The sequence below is a fragment of the Myiozetetes cayanensis genome, unplaced genomic scaffold (assembly GCF_022539395.1).
Source record: "Myiozetetes cayanensis isolate MyiCay16 unplaced genomic scaffold, myiCay2020 scf7, whole genome shotgun sequence".
Taxonomy (NCBI): domain Eukaryota; kingdom Metazoa; phylum Chordata; class Aves; order Passeriformes; family Tyrannidae; genus Myiozetetes; species Myiozetetes cayanensis.
The window spans coordinates 20,451,932-20,473,495 of NW_026087964.1; the positions used below are offsets into that span (position 1 = coordinate 20,451,932).

The window sequence follows — 21,564 nt, forward strand, 5'->3', positions numbered from 1 at the left end:
TATACCACTTCCCTTAGCCTACTAATCTTATCTCACAGTAATTTCATGTGCAATATAAGAAATGGAGCTAAAATTATTATTCCCATATAAAATAAAGTCACCTTGTATTGTGCAAACTTCCTGCCTATTCTGTTATCTAGTGTGTGATTCACCTTGCATTACCTGTAAGCACTATCAAGGCCCAGCAGTGAATATTCCCAGTGTGAAGGTCCCTCAATGAACCAACCTCCTGGGTTCAAAACTGCAAAAATAGTATTCAAAGAGATATCAGAGCCACAAGGATCATTGAGTACAACTCCTGGCCCTGCACAGAACCATTCCCAAGAGTCACACCATGTGCCTGACAGCATTGTTAGGCTTTGTGCTGTGACAACTTCCCTGGGGAGCCTCTTCCAGCACCCAACCACTCTCTGAGTGAAGAGCCTTTTTCTAATATCCAAACTAAACCTCCCCTAACACAACTTCAGGCCATTCCCTTGGGTCCTGTCACTGTCACCATAGACAAGAGATCAGTGTCTGTCCCTCTTCTTCTCCTCATAAGGAAGTTGTGACTGCAATGAGGTCTCTCTTCAGTCTCCTCCTCTCCAGGCTGAACAGACCAAGTGACCTCAGCCGCTACTCATATGGTTTCCCATCAAGACCGTTCACCAATCTTCACTGCTCTCCTTTGGAGACTCTCTAAGAGCTTTATATCTTTCTTATATTGTGGTGCCCAAAACTGTACAATATTCAAGATGAGGCTGCACCAGTTCAGAGCAGAGTGGAACAATCCCCTCCCTCGATCTTCTGGTGATGCTTTGCCTGATACTCCCCAGGACACCACCCTGGCTGACAGGGTACTGCTGATTCATATTCAACTTGCCATCGACCAGGACCCACATGTCCCTTTCCACAGCACTGCTTTCCAGCATTTCATTGCCCAGTGTGTACACCCAGGGTTACCCCTTCCCAGGTGCAGAATCCGTCACTTTCTATCACTGAATTTCTTCTGGTTGGTGATTGGCCCGTCCTCTCATTTGCCAAGGTCTCTCTGCAGGGCCTCCTTGCCTTCAAGGGAGTCAACAGCTCCTCCCAGTTTTGTGTCATCTGCAAACTTGCTTAGAATCCCTTCCAGTCCTGTGTCCAAATAATTTATGAAGATGTTGAGGAACACAGGGCACAAGATGGAGCTCTGTGGAACCCCACTAGTGACAGGTCACCAGTCTGATGTTACCCCATTCACTGTTACCCTCTGTGCTTGACCCGTGAGCCAGTTGCTCACCCACCACATGATGTGTTTATCCAGCTGTGCTGGACAGTTTGTCCAGAACGATCCTGTGACAGATGGTATTGAAAGCTTTACTGAAATCCAAAAAGCTTACATCAACTGGCTTCTCTTGGTCATGTAGGTGAGTTACCTTGTCATAGAAAGAAATCAGGTTGCGTAAGCAGGACTTTCCTCTCATGAAGCCATGCTGGCTGTGACCAGTGACTGTGTGGTCTTTCAATACTTCCCAGAGTTTTATAAGTTTTTCAATACTTCCCAGAACAATCTTCTCCATAACTTTACCAGGCACTGAAGTGAGACTGACAGGCCTCTAGTTTTCAGGGTCCTCCTTCTTGAAAATCAGGACATTTGCCAGCTTCCAGTCAGCTGGGACCTCTCCGGATTCCCAAGACCACTCAAAAATCCTTGAAAGTGGTTGTGCCATGACATCAGCAAGCTCTTTGAGGATTCTAGGTTAAATTCCATCAGGCCCCATAGATCTGTAGGAATCCTGCTAGAGCAGCAGATCCCAGAGTTTCAGAGTTGACTGGGAGTTGATCATTCCCTCAGTCATGGTCCTCCAGCTCAGGGTACTGAGACCCCCTTGGTCCATCATCCATGTTGACGACAGAGGCAAATAAAGCATTAAATACCTCTGTCTTGTCTCTGCCCTGTTTGTGAGGTGACCATCCTCATCCTGTAACAGGCCAATGATATTTCTATAATGCCTATTGCCATTACCATATTTGAAAAAACTCTTTTTCTTGTCCTCCACATTTCTGGTCAGCTTCAACTACAGTTTAGCTTTGGCCACATGAACTTTCTCCCTACAGTTGCAAGCAGAATCTTTGTGTTCTTCCCATGACACCTCAAGTAATAAAGTAAGAAAACTTTCCTGAGCCTAGATGTGCTTCTTACCATTGCTTTCTGATGATCACAAGTGAAAATGTTTTCGTGCATATATGGTTTTGCCATTATGAGAGTGAAAAATTATCTATGTACCAAAGCACCACCAGCACCTAGAGCATCCTACCAACATGGCTCTGCTTCTACAATGTGAATTCTGTCAATGCCAAGCGTGTTTCTTGAGTATTCTTATGCTACTGCAGTGCCAAGCTAGCCACTTCAGCTTATACCACTTCTGAAGGAAGTTTGGGTAAGCAAAACCCAGTCTCCTCCCTAATTTTATAATGCACTTTGCTGTAAGTCATTTAGAACTTTGTCCAAAAAGTTGTGCAACCCCTATGTTGTACTGTTTGCCCCAGCTCTGTCTTTTACTGAGTCCATTTCAAAATAATTCTATAACTCTCAGCTATTTCAACAGGACTGGTCACTGGCTGAGGCTAAAGTTATTACCCTGCAAGGTATTGAAGCCAGATGTTGAGGAAAGCTTAGAAGATGAGAGATGATTTGTGTAATCACTCTTATCAGTTAAATCAGGAAACAGCACAACCCGTCCCTTCTTCCCAAATTTCCATATTTCAGTCTAGTCAACATAGGCTATTATTACCATGGTCAGACAGGAAAATGTGTGACATATAAATAAAGTTCAATGTAGTCACTTGGTATGTAACAAGTCTTTCCTATTTTGGATGAGCCATGCTTCATGGAAAACTTTTTGCAGTGTTTCTTTACCACAAAACAATTAAACTCTGTTTTCAGCAGAGATGCTGATACAGATAAGTGTATCCTCCTTTTATTAACTTTTAAAAAGCATTCTACTTAGGAAGGGAGAAGTGTTTCCCTCAAGGTGGACTAGGAGTTCACAAACTTTTGCCATAAGAAAGATAGGGAAAACAATGTTCTGCAACTGAATAACAAAACCACAACTAGACTCATCTGTTAATTATTACACAGGAAAGATAAGACATTCACCTATTTCACTTCTTGTCCCTTTGAAGAAAAATCTTACTATGAACACAGTGATTTAATTATATCACTGAAAATGTCTGTGAAAGGCTTTGCTGAACTCTGGAGTAGGGGTATGTGTGAATGAGCTTCTTTGTTGTTATAACACAGAACACTCTATCTGTCTGTCTACATAAACATTACAGTAATATATTCCACCCCACAGTGCAACCAATAGTATCTAAAGAAGTTCACAAACTACAGTTCTCGTTTCAGTTTTTCTGATCAAACCTTTTCAGCTAACTCTTCCAGAGATCCCAGAGCGAAACAGAACACATCCTGCCTGTTCATATTAAATCAAATTTATTACAATAAAAATAGCGTTGGACTCTTCAGTTTGCCTTAATCTCATGCACTATTTTTATTACAACATTCTCAGTTTTGTGTATGCCACGTGAACACTGCAACAATGGGGGGCCCAACCTGCAAATCTGCTTTTAGCAGGATGCCAAGATTCCAGGGAAAGCTGAAAGTGGCTCAACATGTTCCCTCCCCCTCAGGTCACCGAAATGAAAATCAGCATAAAGCAAACCACAGTTGGGATGTGAATGCTGGCTGCTGAAAGTACATTAAACTCAAAGCATTTGCCTTAGTCTGTGGCTGGGGTTTTTGTTTTTCTTTTTTTTTTTTTTCCCTTTGTGCACTGACATTTGACCCTTTTTATAATACGCACCTTGCACCACTGAAACCCAGTTAGTTATTAATTAAACTCAGGTACCAATGGCTGACTTGTACATATCACGCTTTTAACTGCCTGGCGTTGCCCGTGCATGGAGGAGAGGGGGATGGAAGTCAATCGTCTTTGCTATGAAATTCTGTCATATCGGCAGAAAGGAGCTGCAAAGTGCAGCAATTTGTACCTGACCTCTGATCTAAGAAGTTTGTACAGACCTTTGAACGTTGGATTGAAATTGAGAAACCAGGTTTACAAGTACAAGGAAGAGGTTTCCAGCACTCGTTACCTGTGCCTAGGGTTAATATTATAAACAACAAAAAAAAATGTTTAACCAAGGCAGGAACTTTCTCAGGGGCCACCACTCCTGCACTGGGTTAATTCAAGACAACATAAGTCTACTGAAATTACAGCTCAGTTGGAAATACCTATGGTTTGGAAATGAAATTTCTGTTCGCTTCAGAAAAGGAGTGGGATTTGAGACAGATATAATTTGAAAATCACCTTTTGTTGACCTTAACTGGAATTATTTTTTTTAATTAAAAGCTGAAGAAAGAAGACAAGGATCATTTGATTCAATATAATTTCTTCAGCAAAGAATGGACTTGAAATGCAGAATTGAATAGAAATTATTAAAAAGAGTAGCAGAATGGCTACTGCTTTGTTAACTTTATTTTTATACAACACATAATCTAATCTTGGTTATACAGCATATGAGAAACACATGGAAAAATAATCAAACCAACAATATTACAACATGCTCTTAATAGACAGTCAGACAAGCAAAAAGGACATGTTTTGCACTGTTAGATTAACCATGTTAATTTAATTAAACCCTTTCTCACCTCTTTCATACAATGGCAAGGTTCTTGGTGCAACATCATCAGCTAACACCAACAGGCACCACTGTGGACCATGCATTGGGTGTGAAGGCTTTCAGAGATCAGCTGTGATAATATGATTGAAAAAGATGCCCTTTCTGCAACCCAGCCTGTCTGTCCATGGTGCACTGCAAGGAATGGCAGTAACATTTTGCCATGACATCCCTCACATGCTCTGAGCACTGGCTGTCATCCATGGCAAGCCTGGATGTGCAAACAGTGAGGGAGCCCTTTACACACACATTTTGAAGCATGGCTTCAATCCCACCTAGCTCAGGACAGGACACCACTATATACAGCTGCTGCATCTGGTGTACGTGCAAATTGACATTTTTGTCATTGATTTTAATTGAACCTTACAACATCTACATTTTTTTCAAGTTTAAGTTCAAAATTCATTATTGTTATCAGCACTGACCCCAGTAAAACAATAAATTAATAAATAAATAAGCGTGAACAGATTAGTGTCACGTGTCCAGTGTCATATACAAGTCTTACACATTCCCCATGTTGCTTAAGCAGAATATGAATAGAATAATACCACAAGTAGATATTCTTAAAATGCTATCAAATTTTTAGTATGCAGAATGAGTTACATAGATTCATTGCTATCAATAATACTTGCATACATACCCAGCTTGCTTAACTTTCCTGGACACCTTCAATCCACAAGCCCCAAATTTTGTACCACAAACTGATAATCGACTTTTAAAGTTTGATTTTTTATGTCAGTCTCTTGAAAAAACATAACAAAATACCAGGCAGCACAAACAGACAATGGCAGAGACAGACTGATTGAAAACACAACGGCAAGCAGTTGTAATTGGCTACCTTTCAGTTCATTAATTTAAGGTAGTAGAAAAAATATCTTTGAAATATGATTTTGTTTTCTTCTGTCTAAAATATCAGCAGTTTAGTTTTCACTGTTCACACGTTTGCTTTGGTGTTTGTTATGCAAATTTTTTTAGATATTCACATGTTGATCTCTTAGTTCAAGCTTACAAGCAGTTACTTCCTCCTCAAATAACTCCTTAGGACCCTCTGAAGGAAAGCAAAACCCCAAACCAGTACCTTGATGATGACAAACTTTTGGTCTCAACTCCCTGATAAATAAAAACCAGATAAAAAGCCCTACAGAGCAAACAAGGTTTCCCTTACCTCTCTGGTCCTGCGATCGAAGTGCAACAGGTTAAGAGGACTTGCGCCTTTGCCCGAGCAACCTTTCTTCCTAATGGCAAAAGCCGTGTAACCTGGTTATACAGTTTATGCATCTCTTTATTGGCCAGCGAGCGTTAGCCATTTAAATTCCTTGGGAGTCATTTGTTAAGGGCTCTTAGGCTGAGGCTAAGTGGGTGGGACGGGAGGGAGAGGGGATGTTAGTGCTGCCAGACACAGAGAGCTCTCCAAAGTGGTTTGAAGATTAATAGAAAACCATCTGCAACGAAGGGAGGGCTAGGTCCAACCTTCAGGTAAGCACAAGAAAGAGAAACTGTAACATTTTTGCAGGTAGGAGGAATTTAAAGAGAAAGATTTCATTCAAAATTCAAAACTTGGAAAAAAGGGAGTGAAACATGTACAAACAACTCCTTCCTAGCACAAGGCGTTGTGCAAATAGTTTGGGTTACTCACAACAGATAAGATAAGAAAAGGGCATATTTTGCTTGATGGCATGAGGCTTTTTCAGTGAAAATTTTTTTTCTTTCTTTATATGTGTCTGGCAAAATTATTTCAGTCTATACTGAATCAATTTACCTTTAGTTGTAAGAAAAACAAAGGGTCTGCAGCTCCTGGAGTGAGAGGTAGATTTACTGATCATGTCAGCACAGGGACAGTAGGAATAACTCAGCCTGTGCTGTGTACCCGACATGCACCGTTTCAGCGGTAAACACGGAACTCCAATGTGTTTGCTTGAAAGAAAAAAAAGCACCCGGTGCAAAAGTAAAAGCAAAGGGGTGGTAAAACATGATTCATGGCAGCAGAAATGGTCTGTACATAACAACGGAGCATTAGGCCCCAGGAGCACTTAGGCAAAGCAAACAACACACCTTCTCAAGCAGCCAAGAGGAGGAACCACTCCGAAACACTCTTTGGTTGATGGATTTGCCTGGTTGGCAAGTAGTGTGCACAGCCAGCCGGCAGGAGAAGAGGGAGCAGGGCATGCCTTGGAAGATGGCTAATTTCAGGGAAAGGACACTGCCTAAAGGAGGTGAAAAGCAAACAACATTGCAGAAGCAAAACAATTACAGCTTTCAGTCCTTTTCTAGTTGTTTTTACTGGTATTGCCATTCCTATTTTCCTTTCTTTTTCCTTTTTTTTTTCCCCTCTCCATAAAGTAAAGCTTAGTCCAAACAGCAGCACACAGGCAACAACCTCAGGGCAGCCCCATGTGCAAGGACAAGTGTATTAACCTCTCAATGACAAACCATAAACTGGAGTGGATTCTGCAGAGGAAGCACTGGCAGTTTGTGTAAGATGGTTCTACATAATAATTTATTCTTGTCCTCTGAATGCTTTTGTCTGGGCACGTAAAACATGAGACATCCTTATGCTGCTAAGTCAGAGGTTCGTCCATAGGGAAGAGGGGGAGGGGAGTCAACGAGTGTAGACATAAGAGTTCTAAAACTAGAAAGCTCCAGGTTAGAGAGAGAAATGTGGAATATGGCGAAGACTGGCAAAAGAAGTATCTTTGTGGCAGTTTCTGTGAGTGAACAGGAAGGAGAGCTGCTCTACTTACACTGTAAACCAACAGGTGATTGCTGTTCTGGCTTTTTGTACTTGTTTATCCACTGTGCTCTGGCTGTGGTGTGTTAGGCACTGTACAAACACACCTGCAGCCTGGATCCAAGTCCCAAAGTGCCTGCAGTCCTGATCTACTGAAGTCTTTCAGCTTTAGAATTCATCTCTGCAAATGTTAGCTACAAGAGCTGCAGAGAAGCAGGTACTCCCTAAAGGTAGGGAAGCTGCAGCATAGAAATTTAAGAAATTTGCCCAAGACTATGGAAGGAATGAGTCTCCAAATTTGGGATAAAATCTAGGAGATTCTGCCACAATTAGATCCATGTCTCAATCCCACTGATCTCTAAAGGGAAGTAAGTATAAAAAATTCAGCAGGTATGAATTTGCAAAATTTCACCAGATTAATTGGTTTTTAAAATCAGTATCTTTCTCTTGCTTTGCATTTTTCTGTTTGAAAACAAACCAAACTTTTAACCATAAACATTGTAAAGTGAGCTTGTCTGTGTTGCATGTGGTCTGTGCAGACAGCCTAGCTGAAAGAGAAGAGAAAAAAATGCAAAAAAACCCCCCAGCCCATGCAATTGTGCATGAACTTAAATGTCCAGAGAAGACTATTCTTTGTAAGTGGAATGAAAAAGCATTGATGCTAGCAAGATGATTTTTAGAAGGCTCTTCAATATACCATGTCAATTAGGATAACACGAGGCTGCTCAAACACTTGGCTTTCATTTCATACTTTCACTTTTAGCTGCAGCTTGTTGTTAGAGTTCAAGCTATTTTCCTGCTATTGCTTAAAGCAATGAACCTCAGCAGATCAAGGTGCAGGTTATTCTGAGGCGTTAGCATCCCCAGTGGCAGAATTTAAAAATATATTAATTTGTCCTGCAGGCTGTAATTTTATGAGAAACTTAAGAAAGTTGGGCAGAATTCTGCAAGTGCATCTCCCAGCTTTCCCTAACATTAGGCACCTCATCTCTTTTGACTTCATGCATACCGTGGTCATAATGATTGCAGAACTCTTCATGCACCTTTTCATGCATCTTTATGATGACACCTAAGGCAGAGTGGAAAAGTGTTAAGGTCAGAGCCATTCAAGTAGAAGAAACCGATGGATTCTGTATACACCACATGCTTCTCTCCTCATACAGCATCCACTGCTTGGATGTAAGAATATAAACACAACTTCTCTCCTAATGTTGGCTATTATGGTGAAAACTCACCCTATGTAAGCAATAATTTTGCAAATATTTAGTTGTTTTATCTTTTTGATTATTGACAGTGAAGCAGGGGCCAAATCCAAGAGATGTGAAAGGGAACAGTACAGACCATGCCCATGTTTCCCATAAACCTTCCATTTCCTTTTATTTGTTTTTGTGGTGGGATTGTAGGTGAAAGGTTTTTCTTAAATAATTATTCTCCTGAATACAGTAATAGAAAAAGCTGGATATTTTAAGAAAAAAAGTGAGATTCACTGGAATATGCTAATGCCTGTCAATGGAAACCTTCTCCCTGATGCAGAAAAGACTCCCGAGGAGTTGGTGTGCTTCCCATCATCTGTCTCTCTTCTACAATCAGACACATGAAGTGCCTTTCCTGATGGGGTGCACTGGGGTCCTCAATATGATGACATGCACTAGTAAAGCACTGGATCTGCTTTCTGAGATTTTTAGAAAGATCAAACCCAAATGTTTTGAGAGATCCAGAGGCTGACCACAGCCTCATCATCTTATTGGGGTGATGTCATTGTCTGGAGGAGAGTGAGTATTTTTTCTGATCATGATAGTAAACAGGTTTCAGTAGATATTTCATGATGGCAGCTTAGCATCATGTAATGGTGCAGACATGAGCAAGTGAAAGGAGAAGGGAGAGTAAGGAGAGAGCAGTGGGTTAGCATTTATGTTTTTATTTGGTCTTCAAAAACTAGTGAGAGACTGCAGTGTAATGAGAAGAGAATGTGCCAAGTAAAATATTTCACTGAAAGGTCACAGGAATTTAAGAGTGACCACCAAGGTCTCTAATCTCAATCTCAGAAAGTCTGTATGGTTTATCAGAATATTCACACATAAGCCCATTATCAGGTATAACATAGCCACAAAAATTAGGATCTCATCATGTAACAGACAGCATTCCCCCCGCCTTCTTTCATTTCCTTCTCTTTTTAACAAAACCACTTTGTATTTGGTGGAACAGGTTCCCACATGTTTATGGATCCATTTTATTGCCTATTTGAAGGTCTAAAGAGACAACACCACTTTATTTAAATGAGTAACACTCTTTTACACCTGTTCTTACACCATGTGAGTTGATACAGCAGAATTTGTCATTTCCTGATTTTCCTAAGCTACTGAAGACCAAAACCTGGGGAGATCCTTTAGAGAACATGGAGTCAGTAACAGGTACCACAACACTTCATTTTTTTTCAGGTGGATAGTATACAACAAACATACATCTAATTGTATGTCTCAAATCAGCTTCACTATACTGTCTCAAGAGATTTTCAGAGGTATTTAGGCACCCAGGTAAACACCTGGAGACAACAGCTTTACAAGTTCTTCCACACCAAAACCCTTTCTATGTATAACCTATGTCAATGCTTTGACCTTTATCTTGCCACATCACAGAAGATTCCCAGCAAATGCCCTTTCAAAGGTGGACTCCTTGTCTGCTCTGCCAGCCAGCCAAATGCCCCATCCCACCATGGATATTACAAAGTCATAGCCCTGAAGGTGGAGTCTCAACAAGGAGAAATTTGTTGAGGGACACCTTGAGCTTTCCCCTTCTGTTTTTTAATCCTAGGCTTCTCTGGTTCATGGGCAGTGAGAGTTACCCTAATAATTGTCATTAGGCAAAGTTTTTGTTTTATTTTTAGCAAACACTTTATTGTCATTCTGCAAGGAAAGTCAGCACAGAGGATCACCCTAAAGAGTAGGCTCAGTTTCCCCATGTGCAATGTTGTGCTTTTATTTAAACCTGAAAGTAGGTTTTAGGTTCCAAAATCTGAGAAGACAGATACTGAATAAACGAATGGGGTGGAACAGATTTTAAATAGCACATTAAAAAAAAGAAGAAAATCAGCAAATCCTGAAGTTTTTTTTATATAACCATAGCCATTACACTTCTGTGGCATGTTTGCTTCCCATTGTAATAAATACAGGGAGGGTTTTGGATAGACATATCTACAAGGGAGGTTAATACGATAATTGCCTTTCAGTCCTAGGGTAAATAAAACACTCTACGAGAAAAAGCTTTTGCCCTCAGTAGCCTGATGTGGCTGCTCAGGACCTACTGTTTCACACCACAGTCTCACAAACACATTAAACTGGTGTTGCCTAGGGTAGGGTCCCACTCCATTCTTCCTGCAGCCACTCTGCATGTGCTGCCACAAGTGTTTGTGTGGCTGCACCAGGCACCCACACCACCTGAGCACCTGTGCTGGCAGAGGGGAAAAAGAAGGTGGGACCTTGTCCTTCTGCCAGCATTTCTGGCTTAAAGCTTTTGTTGAGTCACAACACTGAGCAAATTCATGGGAAAACAGGGGAAAGGTTTCTTTTGAAACCTGCTGAATCTAGTTTCGCAGCACAGCTCCTGCTCTGGAGAAGCCGATGAGATTCCACAGTGGGGTAGATGAGAGCCTTTCTGTAACAGCAAGGAGCTTACTGAACCATTCAGAGAGATCAGAGTGTAGAGTAGCAAACTGCTACTCTTTATAAGTTTGTATGCAGCTGGTGAATTTTAGTTCTGTAGGTATTGAAAGGCTGAAGGTCCTGGAGGACTCTTATATTTTATTACATGTTCACAACTTCCATTTTTCAGAAAACTGATTTATTATCAGGATTAGAAAAAGCAACTTTTGATGATGTCAACGGAGTCTGAACTGCCGTGCACAGCAAAGGCATCATTTTCAGAGAAGTCTGTGTTTAGCAGACTAAGCTTTATACCAGCCCTGCGCTTGTCAGAACACCTGTGATGGGACTTCACACAGGAAAAAGCTGCTGTGACTGAGTCACCCATTGGTGGTGGGTGCTGCCGTGAGTCAGGACCAGGGTCACATCTCTTGGCTCATGGCCGTGTGTTGGCACCACGGACTTTGTCCCTGTGGCCCAGCATGGATTCGCCCAATGTTGTCACGTGCTCTTGCCTTACCTAACCTCAGCCCAGCACTCTGGCTCCTCCTCTGCCAGTGTCTGCATCCTGTCTGCTCCTTTCCACTGCTGACCTTTGCTGTGGGCAGGCAGGACTGGGTGCTGTAAACCTGCCTTCAGCTGAGATTTCTTCTCAGCAGCCAACCAGAAACCATCTGCCAGCATGCTGCTCCCAAGCCACTGTGTCCCATCCTGGTTTGGGGTGATTTAAGTTATGTTGCCAGTCTAAGATGTGCTTCTGCAGTGTGGGAAACGGGATGAATTTGCCTGTTATTCCACCAAACATATTATCTACAACGCAGGCAACCTCTAGAGCTATGTCTATACCAAGCCAAAGTGTAGCACTGGTGACTATTGATAGAAACTTTGCAAACCCTGTGGTAGAATCACCCACCCAAACCAAACATGCTTAAGTAGTAAAGGGGCACTCTCACCTCTGCGGCTGCACATGGGCTGGGGCCCACCACTGGTGTGGGGCTCTTGGGCATCATCCCTGAATGCCAGAGCTGCCCAGGGCACCCTGTAGGGTAAAGCCAGCCTAATTAAACTTGAAAGTTCTCAAGGGATGTGTTAGTGGGAAGCTCTCAGTAATCACAGGATGGTGATTTTTACAGGACTACACTTCCACTGTTATAACACTTCTTTCTCAAAGAAAGATCCTCAATAGATACTTGACAAGGTAAAACAGGCAAAGTGTCTGTGATTTCAAGGACCACAATAGCTAAAATATTTGGGAATGAGAAGAATGGTCTGAATGGCTGTAATTATTAAATCCATTAGTTAAATTGCTCTTTCTCTTTCTCAGTAAATGTCTTGAGACATTGACATCACCTAAGTGGGAGGTGTATCTCATTCAGGAGGCACACTTCCTATCTCTAAGGGAAGGTTTGTATTTCCAAGAGGACATTTCCAAACTGGCAACAATCAAATCCTTAAGTTCACATTCAGAAACTGCATGAAAAGGTCCTGAGACAGGGAGATACTTTTAATTTGGCTGAAGGAGGGATGGGAGACACAAAATGATCTCATCTGAGCAGTATGTGCACTCTCAGCTCTGCCCTATTTATCTCACAGATTTCTTATTTTCTGTGGGGTGGATGCATGTAGACCCTGGAACTGCCTGAGGTAGGGACTGTAGTAGGAAAGGCCACCACGTTTTGGAGGGGAAGGAGAAGACTTCATCTAAAAGGTTGTCTGCTGTGCTGCCTTTGGGTTTAGGGAAGACATCCCAGCATGTTTTGTTTTTAGCAAAGATGTAACCCATGGGAACTACTGTCCTCAAATGTTGGGCAGAAATAATGCTCACCATGCACCTGAGATAGGAGCTGTCTGCAAGGAGACATCTGCAATTAAACAGGAAATTGCAGCTTATCAGTGAGGTTAAATGAGTGACAAATGACCACAATCCTGCAGAGATACTCCTTTTTTTTTTTTTTGGAAAAAAAACCCCACAAACAAACAAAAAACCAACAAAACCCCCCAAATCCCAAACAAACCAGAACAAAATTAAACCAAAAACAAACAAGCAAATAATTAAAAATCTTCCCAAAACTTTAAAAGGACAGTGACTTTTCCCTTCTTAAAAACAAGCAAGGTAATCTTAAAGGAAGTACATTTAATTGGTGGAAATACATACAGGTTACATTTTAAAGGTAAGAGTGTTACCAAATATACAAAGAGTTGCTACAGTCTCCATGAAAGCTAAAATGGTTGAAATCTGACCTTTCTAGCGCTGTGTGCTCTCTTCAGAGCACCACTGGAGGTAAGCAGAGACCTACATTTGAGGACATTGCCCTTCCTACTACATTGCTGGAGAGTATTCCAAAAGAAAAATGAAGACATTTTTTGCAGTTTGTGTCAGTCTCACCCCACTTGTTTCACCAGTACATGATTTAGCACAGAATGACTGAATATGAAGATGTAATATATTGTTGTCTAGTACACAGATTAATGTGGCAACAACCAGTTTGTCACCTGTCCTTCACCTGTCCAAATGCTTAAGACTTCCACATCACTCGTGAGGTCTGAATTTTCTATCTGTAGAAGGAAATACTTGCTCTGCTTGTGTGTAGGAGTGTATGTAAAGAGCTGGTTGAAATTTTGTTGGTGTATAAGTTTATCTGAAGGAAGCCAATATATTCGTGGTGCCACATCATCACACTTGACAAGCACAATGTTACTTCAGGGATTTAATTTGACTTCTCATATGTTTCATGGTATGAAACTGGTGTTATGTACAAGACAGCACATTCCAGAATATGCAAATAAAACCATCAGGTGGTGAGGTGTGCCTTGTTTTAATTTCTGGCCTTTGAAAAATGAAGCAAAACCTTTTTCTGAAGATGTGCCACAAGAACAATGAAGAGTACTAAGGTCATACTGAGGCTTTAGATTCCTTTTCTTTGGAAATTCTCAATTCTTTTGGGAACAGTTATTGCTAAAAGTGAAATCTAAGTGGATTAAAATTGCCTTTCACATAATTTCCTCGAGTATATTGATGATACCAACAAAATAAAAGTAATTTCTTTATGCAGTCAATGAGTTGCATCATTTCAGAGAGGAAAAAATGTAATATTTTGACTTTGTCCATTTATTCCTGAAAAGACCATTTTATAGACTTGAAAAGGTTACTTTTGGTCTGTTATTGATTGCCTTAGAAGATTAAACATAACATGAAAAGAGCAATTGAGTACAGTGTGAGGGTTGCTGTACCTGCTGTGTACACTTCCGCAGCACAGGAGAGCACAACCTGGAAGAACAGAACCCTCCAGCGATTGCCCATTTGTAGCAGGATTACTCAGTTGTGCTCAGAGCATAGTCAGCTTCACAAAAGGAAAATCTTTCCCATCTAAAGTTTAAGACGGTCTCCTGCATTTAGTGACCAAGACAGATTTCTTTGAAACAGGACTTTCCATAACCACCTCCTCTATGAACACTTACATAGTGTTTTAGGGCATCTACTCCTTCCTAAGAGGCTGAAACAGGTGTCTCACCGACCAGGCTCCCTCTGACCCCTTCTAAATAGCACAGGAGATAAAACCATGACCGTAATGCCGCCGCGAGGTACGTTACTAACCTACAGGTCGTTCCTCAGCCAGCTGGCAGAAGTGGGCTGGTGCCCTGCTGAGCCGCCGCACACCCGGTGCCTCTGTCAACACCGTGTCCCCAGCACCAGCCGTCCACTCCTTCGAGACCTCAGCCAGGGACTTCGTAGGTCACGGAGAAGCAGCAGGACAGACCTCGTGCTTTCAGATGCTCTTTTACTGAAACTATCAAGGGAACCTAAATCATTACAACCCCTAATGATGATTGGAGCTGATTAAAGGGCACTTTACAAAAGGTTCCTCCCTGGGTACACTTGTGACCGTGTTTTGCCAAGAGCAACCAGCTCCTCTCCTACCTCAGCTGGCCAAAGGTTAGCACGGCGAAGTGAGCAAAGTCCAGCAGTAGCTCATGGTTAAATGGCTAAAGGCACTCTGGTTTACAGCAGGAGCTCCAACAGTAAAGCTGCTGTGACACTCAGAGCTCACAGATAGAAACTGCTGTAAAATTTGGAAGGGGAGGGAGTGCATTTTGGCACAGAAGACAAATAGCATTTGCTGCTGTAACTGAACAAACAGGCAATAAATAGACTCGTTGTCTTTTCCCAAGTTAATTTCCCTGTTTGCACATCCTAACACTTGTATGCCATTCCTGGTTTTGCTGAATGTGTGGTGTTCCCATCCTGGTTTCCTAAAAATCGTCCCACACCATGCCCCCACCCCAGCCCTACAAACTTTTGCCATGTCTGCCAGTCTTCCATCTCCGCATTCCCATTTGTGGACCTGTGGGCCAGCTGCAGCCAAGCCACCTGAGGGCGGAGAGAGGTCTCAGAGTTCACGCAGCCTTGACTGAGAGATTACATTTGTATGCAGCTGAGGGAGAGGCAGCCAGAGCCGAACTTTTCCTCCACCCTGAGAAGCAGTGGCCAGCAGTGCTCTACATTGTGCAGGTGAGGCACCCACGGCACCCAGCAGTCACTCAGCCTGCAGAACAGGGTGCAAAGGGAAGCATGGGAGAAATGCAAAGGCTGGGAGGATGGGAGTTGCTGGGGACATGGGCTGGAGCTGGAATTGCTCTGCATTCCTGTGGCAATATTGTAGAAAAAGAGATTTAATAAGTTGTGTTATTCATAGATTGGCCAGCTATGATATTAAATCCTCTAGTCCTTGTCTGTCAAATTCACACTGGGATAAGTAGGAACTAAGCATGCTCAAGAGCCTTTGAAGACTATATGGGTGCCTGGATACTGGCCTGGGGAGGTCTAATTTTAAATACCCACATCTTAAAACAAAAACATAAAGAACCACTTCTGCCTTTCAGACACAAACTTTAATTACTGTATTGCCCAAGTCATAGAAACCTTATCAAAAAAGTAGTTATTTTCTAATCCTGAGTAAAAATCAATTTTCTGAGACTATGCTGCACTTACATTTCATTAAGCACATAACATTTTTTAACCTAGACCTAAAATGGTCCTTCCATCTTTAAAAACATTAAATTTAGGTTTCTTTAAGTATACTACAGATACAAATATAAAGTTACTGGAATGCCATGGAAGAAATAATGAAAACACCTAAAAGTGTGGCCTAGAGCAGACAGAGAAAAAAAAGGATTTTTACACTTCTGAGACAGGAGGACAGGTATGGAAAATCCTGGGTGCTGTTTTTGCTATTCTCAGTTCATTCATAGAAGTGCTGTCTCCAGAAAGAGCACCTTTCCTTCCTCACCACCTTCTCGAGAAGAGGACAATGCACAGGAGGAATAGCTTAAAGGAGAAATCGTTTTTCTCTTATCTTTTTCAATTTTTCAGTTGCTCTTTATAATAGTGCCTAATTTTAAGGCAATAGTAACACAAGAGACATATTCAGGAATAGCTGACCTTTTAATGAAACAAGGAAGTGACACCTAGGACAGGTAGAATTCTGAAGAGTAGATGATGTCTTTTAACAAGGAAACAATCTCAGGAGTTGTCTGCCCGATAGTTTGGAAACCCCTGACGGCTAATGTACTGCACACTACTGTGCCTTTATTTTAGCAAAGGGAAAACCCACTTTATTTATTATCCCATTATAGGGCTTTGTTTCTGATGTCCTTACACTCAAAAGAAGCAAAAACACCAAAACAATGTACTGTTTAATATCAAACAATACTCTTGTTTCTCATCAGAACAGGAAAGCCAACACTTCCTCAATTGCACAGCCAGAATGAATATAATTACACATTTAGACTGGCCTTACCAAAGAAAATAAAGAACAGCATGAAAGCAGGAAAATTTATAATAGGAGCAAAGGGAACCCATCACTACCTATTAGGATTTTCTCTAAGTGCCTATCAGGCTAGGACCACAATGTATTATAAAACCTGGTGTCAGTTCTCAGCTCATAAAGGGGAACCAGCAGTTGGAGATGTGGCTTGAGGAAAAGGAACATGCTGCAGTTCACTGCAGAGTGGCACACGAGCCCCACCTGTTGTAGCTGGGGCACAGGTTGTTGCTGGGGTCTCACAACTCAGGTGCATTCTCTGCCTTGCTTTGGAACAGTTCTTTTTCTTGGTTTGGCCTATAAATTATATATTAGACATGAAAATTATATTGAAGCTGTGAGTTCTTAAAAGAACACTTTTGGTTCTAATCATATATGCTCTCCACCAGAACTGTGGGTTTTGTTTTTAAAAAAACCTCAACAAGCCGTAACATGAGCACATAACCCCTACTTAGCTTTTGTCTCTTGAGGAGGAGCTGCAGATACGCATAGAGGGAAGAGATTCCTGGTGGAGGAAGTGCTGGACCACTGCCTGTGCTGCACCTCCATCTGACCTGTGAGAGAGCAGGGGAAGGTACGTGTCCTGCTCATTCCCAGCCGGAGAAACCCTCTGCCCGCTTTGATCCCTGGAGCAGCTCAGGGCAGTCCCATGCCCTCTGCACATCAGCACCATGTGATAGCTCAATTATCCAGGTCTACTGAGCATCCACACTGTATCAATGCTCGCTTTTGGGTCTTCTTTTTGAGAGAATCAACCTCTTCTTCCTGAACAAAGTCCAAATATGGCCCCAGGGACAGACTAAACGGATTAGCTAGTGCCAGGTGTGGTTGCCTGGACTGATGCAAGAAACTCTTCCAAGAGGATTGCCGCATTCAGCGGTGACCCTGTGTGACACACCTTCAGTTTCATGACACCCCTCTGCTACACTTCAGGAGCTGCCAGCAAACTAAAAGCATATGAGAAATTATAACTGTGCCTTAGGACTAGGAGGGTCATGACAGGTGCTAGAGAAGACACAGCACACATGTTATGTGGATGAGCCAGCCTGCCCTGGAGGGGTTAGCAGAGCAACAATAGTTTCTGATGTAAATAATAAATTCATATCAATTTAAATTAATAAAATGTCTGCTACCTACTTTTTGTTTTCCCTTAAGCAACACAGCATAGTTAATAAACATAAGTAAAAATTGCTGGTTACAAAAGTTACTCTAGACCAAAACAATGTCCAGTAGGCAAAATTAATTTTAAAATCTGAGGCACAAGCTGCAAATGTTTGGTGTCATACCTCCAAAGGATTTTCTGTGATGCTACTGAAATCTGCCAGGAAAAACCTACCCTGGGATCAGATGAGGCAAAACTTGATTTCCTTCTGGTTTCTCAGAAGTGGAGGAGTTGTATGAAATATAGGCCTACAACTAAAAGGTTATTTAACTTATAAATGTGAAGAAACTTGCATCTAGCATTGGAGTATTTTAAGGGAGGTATAAGCACTATTATACACATCGCCATGCCTGCCCCCCGCTCATGGACATTTGCAGTGCAAGTGGTTAAAAAACCCCTACACAAATGGAAATGGAATCTTTCTCTAGGAAGAGACAGGCAAGTAGAGAAGACGGAAGCACATCATGGTGCAGCCTGCTGCTGAGAGCCTTAAATCACCAAACAGTAGGAATAAAATACTGTGCCATGACACCCAGCTTGCACAGAAAGCATCCCACTTCTAGCAGGTGAATGGAAAAGTTGTATTTCACAACCAGATTTCAGCAAGGGGGTCATGCTTCGGAGATGAGAGGCTGTGCAAAAGAAACAGGCTATTTCTAAAAGCCAAGCCAAATGCTTGGAGAGAAGCTTTAAAAAGGGAGCTGCCAGCACAGCTGTGTTTATGGGTCTATTCATCCAGTGAGTAGCTGGCTCATAGATTTTGAGTGCATGTAATGATTTAACATCATGACCCAAGCAAGAAACTGGAACACTCCAGAAAAGATTTTGGCAAGGGTGTATTTAATGAGTCAGAGTGTCCTGTTACCTGATGGCATGTTTTTGCATGGTGGGAGCCATTTTAATTGCTGTATAATAATCTGAGAAGCTATGAAAGGTTGAATGCTTCCCCCTTCAGTATCTGCCCAGTCAACACCCATTGTGTTTTTGCACTGTGTTCCCCTCAGCAAGGCAAAATTGCTGTCTCCACTGGACCTATGTGGTCATGGACCTGGATATGGAGCCACCATGCAGGTGCCCACCAGACAGTTGGGACTGTGAGCTGGTCTGCAGCTCTCCTGCCCTTCACTCTGTATTTTCCTTGCTTTTAGGACTGGGGAAGGGATCTCATCTTGCTGGTATTTGTGTCTGTTCTTTTTCACGTGAGCAGTCAGAGGAATAAATGAGAAATAAAGCATGTTCGTGAATCAGAAATAAATCCTGTTTGAAAGCTGACTTGAACAGATGATCCAGATTGGTACATTTGTTCTAGTGATGGTTTTCTTAAAAAACCTCACCTCCTAGCCTCTTTATTCGGTCCCACATTAATGAAAAAAAGAAAACAAACCCACAAAAAACTTGACCCTATCCACCTCTTACTGATAGAGATGACAGCAGACTTATACACACCATAAATCAACTATATGCCTAAAAACTAATATTCCAAAATATTTTTATAAGCAAACAGGAATATCTATTTTGTATAAGAATACCACCAATGTAATATGCTAATTTGAGATCTCAAAAAGCTGCCCTCACAGTTAAAAATATTTCACATTTATGAAGTTGCTTAGTTAAAAAAGCAGCATGTTTTTTGGTTTCTTAATCAGATTAAAGTTAGATCTGGAATGGTCAAAAGCCAGTTGCTGATCTATGTGCAGTGGGTTTTCTGTCAGGAATTGCTGTCTTCTCTAATACCAAAACTCCACCTGCAGATACTGGAGTATTGAGCATTAACCCCCTTGCAGAGGCGAGGTGATCAGACGCATTAAAGAGGAGGAGCAGTGGGAGGTTGCACCCACTGATTTGTTCGAACATTTGTTTGTTAGGTCCTTGTGGATGCCCCCCTTACACAATCTCATAGATCTTGCATGCTAACAGCCTGAAGGACACAAACCAGAGACATTTTCAGTTCTTGCTGTCTTAGCACAGAAACTAATCTATAAGCTAGAATTTTAAAATTACTTGGACTTCACTGACAGAAGCATAACACTAACTTTGAGTAATTTACATAATTACAACTATGGAAAACACGAGTTTAAACAAAACAGTAAACTCCCTGGAACTGGATTGGACAAGCAGAAAAACAAAAGAGAAGACACAGATCCTATCTCCCATAGCTTGGCATGTTAGCACAACTCTATTCCCAAAACACTGTCAAAATTTGACTTCTTCAAAACAATCTTTTTCTTGCCTTTTTTTTTTTTTTTTAACATACCTCTCCAGTATATTCAAGAACAAAATCACCAAGCCTCAAAGTTCAGCACCATTATAAGATTAAGTGCCAGTTAATAACTTGCCAAGTAGAGCAATCATGGACTCTGGACACAAAGTCTATTGGCATCGTTGGAAAGTCCTACATATCCAGGGCTAATGAAGATCTGCACCATGAAGTGCTGTTATGGGATGCTAGCACAGAATCCCTTTCCTTCATCAAGTAGGAGTTTAGAAGGATGCTCACCTCGGTAAGGAAAAAAATGGAAGAATTCATGAAAACATGAGTTTACCAGGTTTGCTAATTCTAAAATTTGACTAAGAATGATTGTTTTGTATGGTTTGGAGATAATTCCTTCTTGATTTGTTTTTAACCCAGTTATTTAGTTTTCCATAAAACAAAGCTCTAATTAGACTCCCGATGCAGTAAAAAATCTGGGCAAATGAAAACAGTTTAAATATCATCTACATTAGCACATTTACACTATGTCTAAAATGATATATGTACTGTCTGGGGTGGACCCCACCTGCCTCCAACAAAATGTAGCCAGAGGTCTCAGTAAACTCCCTACCACTGCAGTTAATGAACAGAAGAATTTTCACTGTGTTTTCATGCTGCCCTAAAGACACTCCCAGGTAATTCAACAATTTCTTTATTGAAACTTCCTTGTTTAAATGCAAATGAAGAGCAGAGCTGAGCCTACAGTGTTGAATGAACATAAATTGAAATGCCTTAACCGGATTTAATTTCCATGTCTTTCCTCGCTTCTTCTGCAGGGGAGATGTGTCATCATGAAGTTTAAAAACAAAGCTCTCTGTGTATCCTGCTTCTTTTTACAAGTGGCTGCTCACCTTTCTATTTGCCATTTTAAAAACCAACTAAAAGGAAACACATTTTTCATTGAAACGTATCGTCTATGTCTGTGCAGAAAGCAGTCACTTTGAAAAATGCTCAATTGCAGACATGTACATTATTCCAGCTAGAGTCATAGCATTTGTATGCAACATCAGCATTAACTCACCATTTATATAAAAATATTTTGCAGTAGAAAATAGATTACTACTTAGAGTGAAAAAACTTAGCATATAGAACAGCACCATATTCAACAGCTGTGCTTGACTCGAGTTTTAATGAGGGCTATCTGTAATGATGGTGGTTGTACAGAATCACAGTGGTGGTTTTCATTCTGGTTGATCTGAAAGAAATTTTCTTCAGCCTCATTGTAGCAACTGCACAACACAAAATGGACCAGGAGGGTCTTC

General features: G+C 41.4%; 1 protein-coding gene across 7 annotated transcripts in view; it reads right to left on the minus strand.

The window, feature by feature from the left end:
- RBM47 (RNA binding motif protein 47) overlaps positions 1-21,564 on the minus strand; it is an 80,303-nt gene that overhangs the window by 17,354 nt on the left and 41,385 nt on the right. Inside the window, exon 1 of one of the 7 annotated variants that reach the window (XM_050338444.1) lies at positions 14,663-15,029. The exons of 3 other annotated variants lie outside the window; for them this stretch is intronic. Coding sequence is in view for 2 of the 4 variants with exons in the window: in XM_050338441.1 (XP_050194398.1) it covers positions 5,867-5,979 (113 nt within the window). In the remaining 2 variants the exon portion in view is untranslated. Of the gene's footprint in view, positions 1-4,672; positions 4,697-5,866; positions 6,472-14,662; positions 15,030-21,564 lie in introns of those variants that run through there. 3 more of the 7 variants (XM_050338441.1, XM_050338442.1, XM_050338447.1) reach the window with 3 other exon arrangements.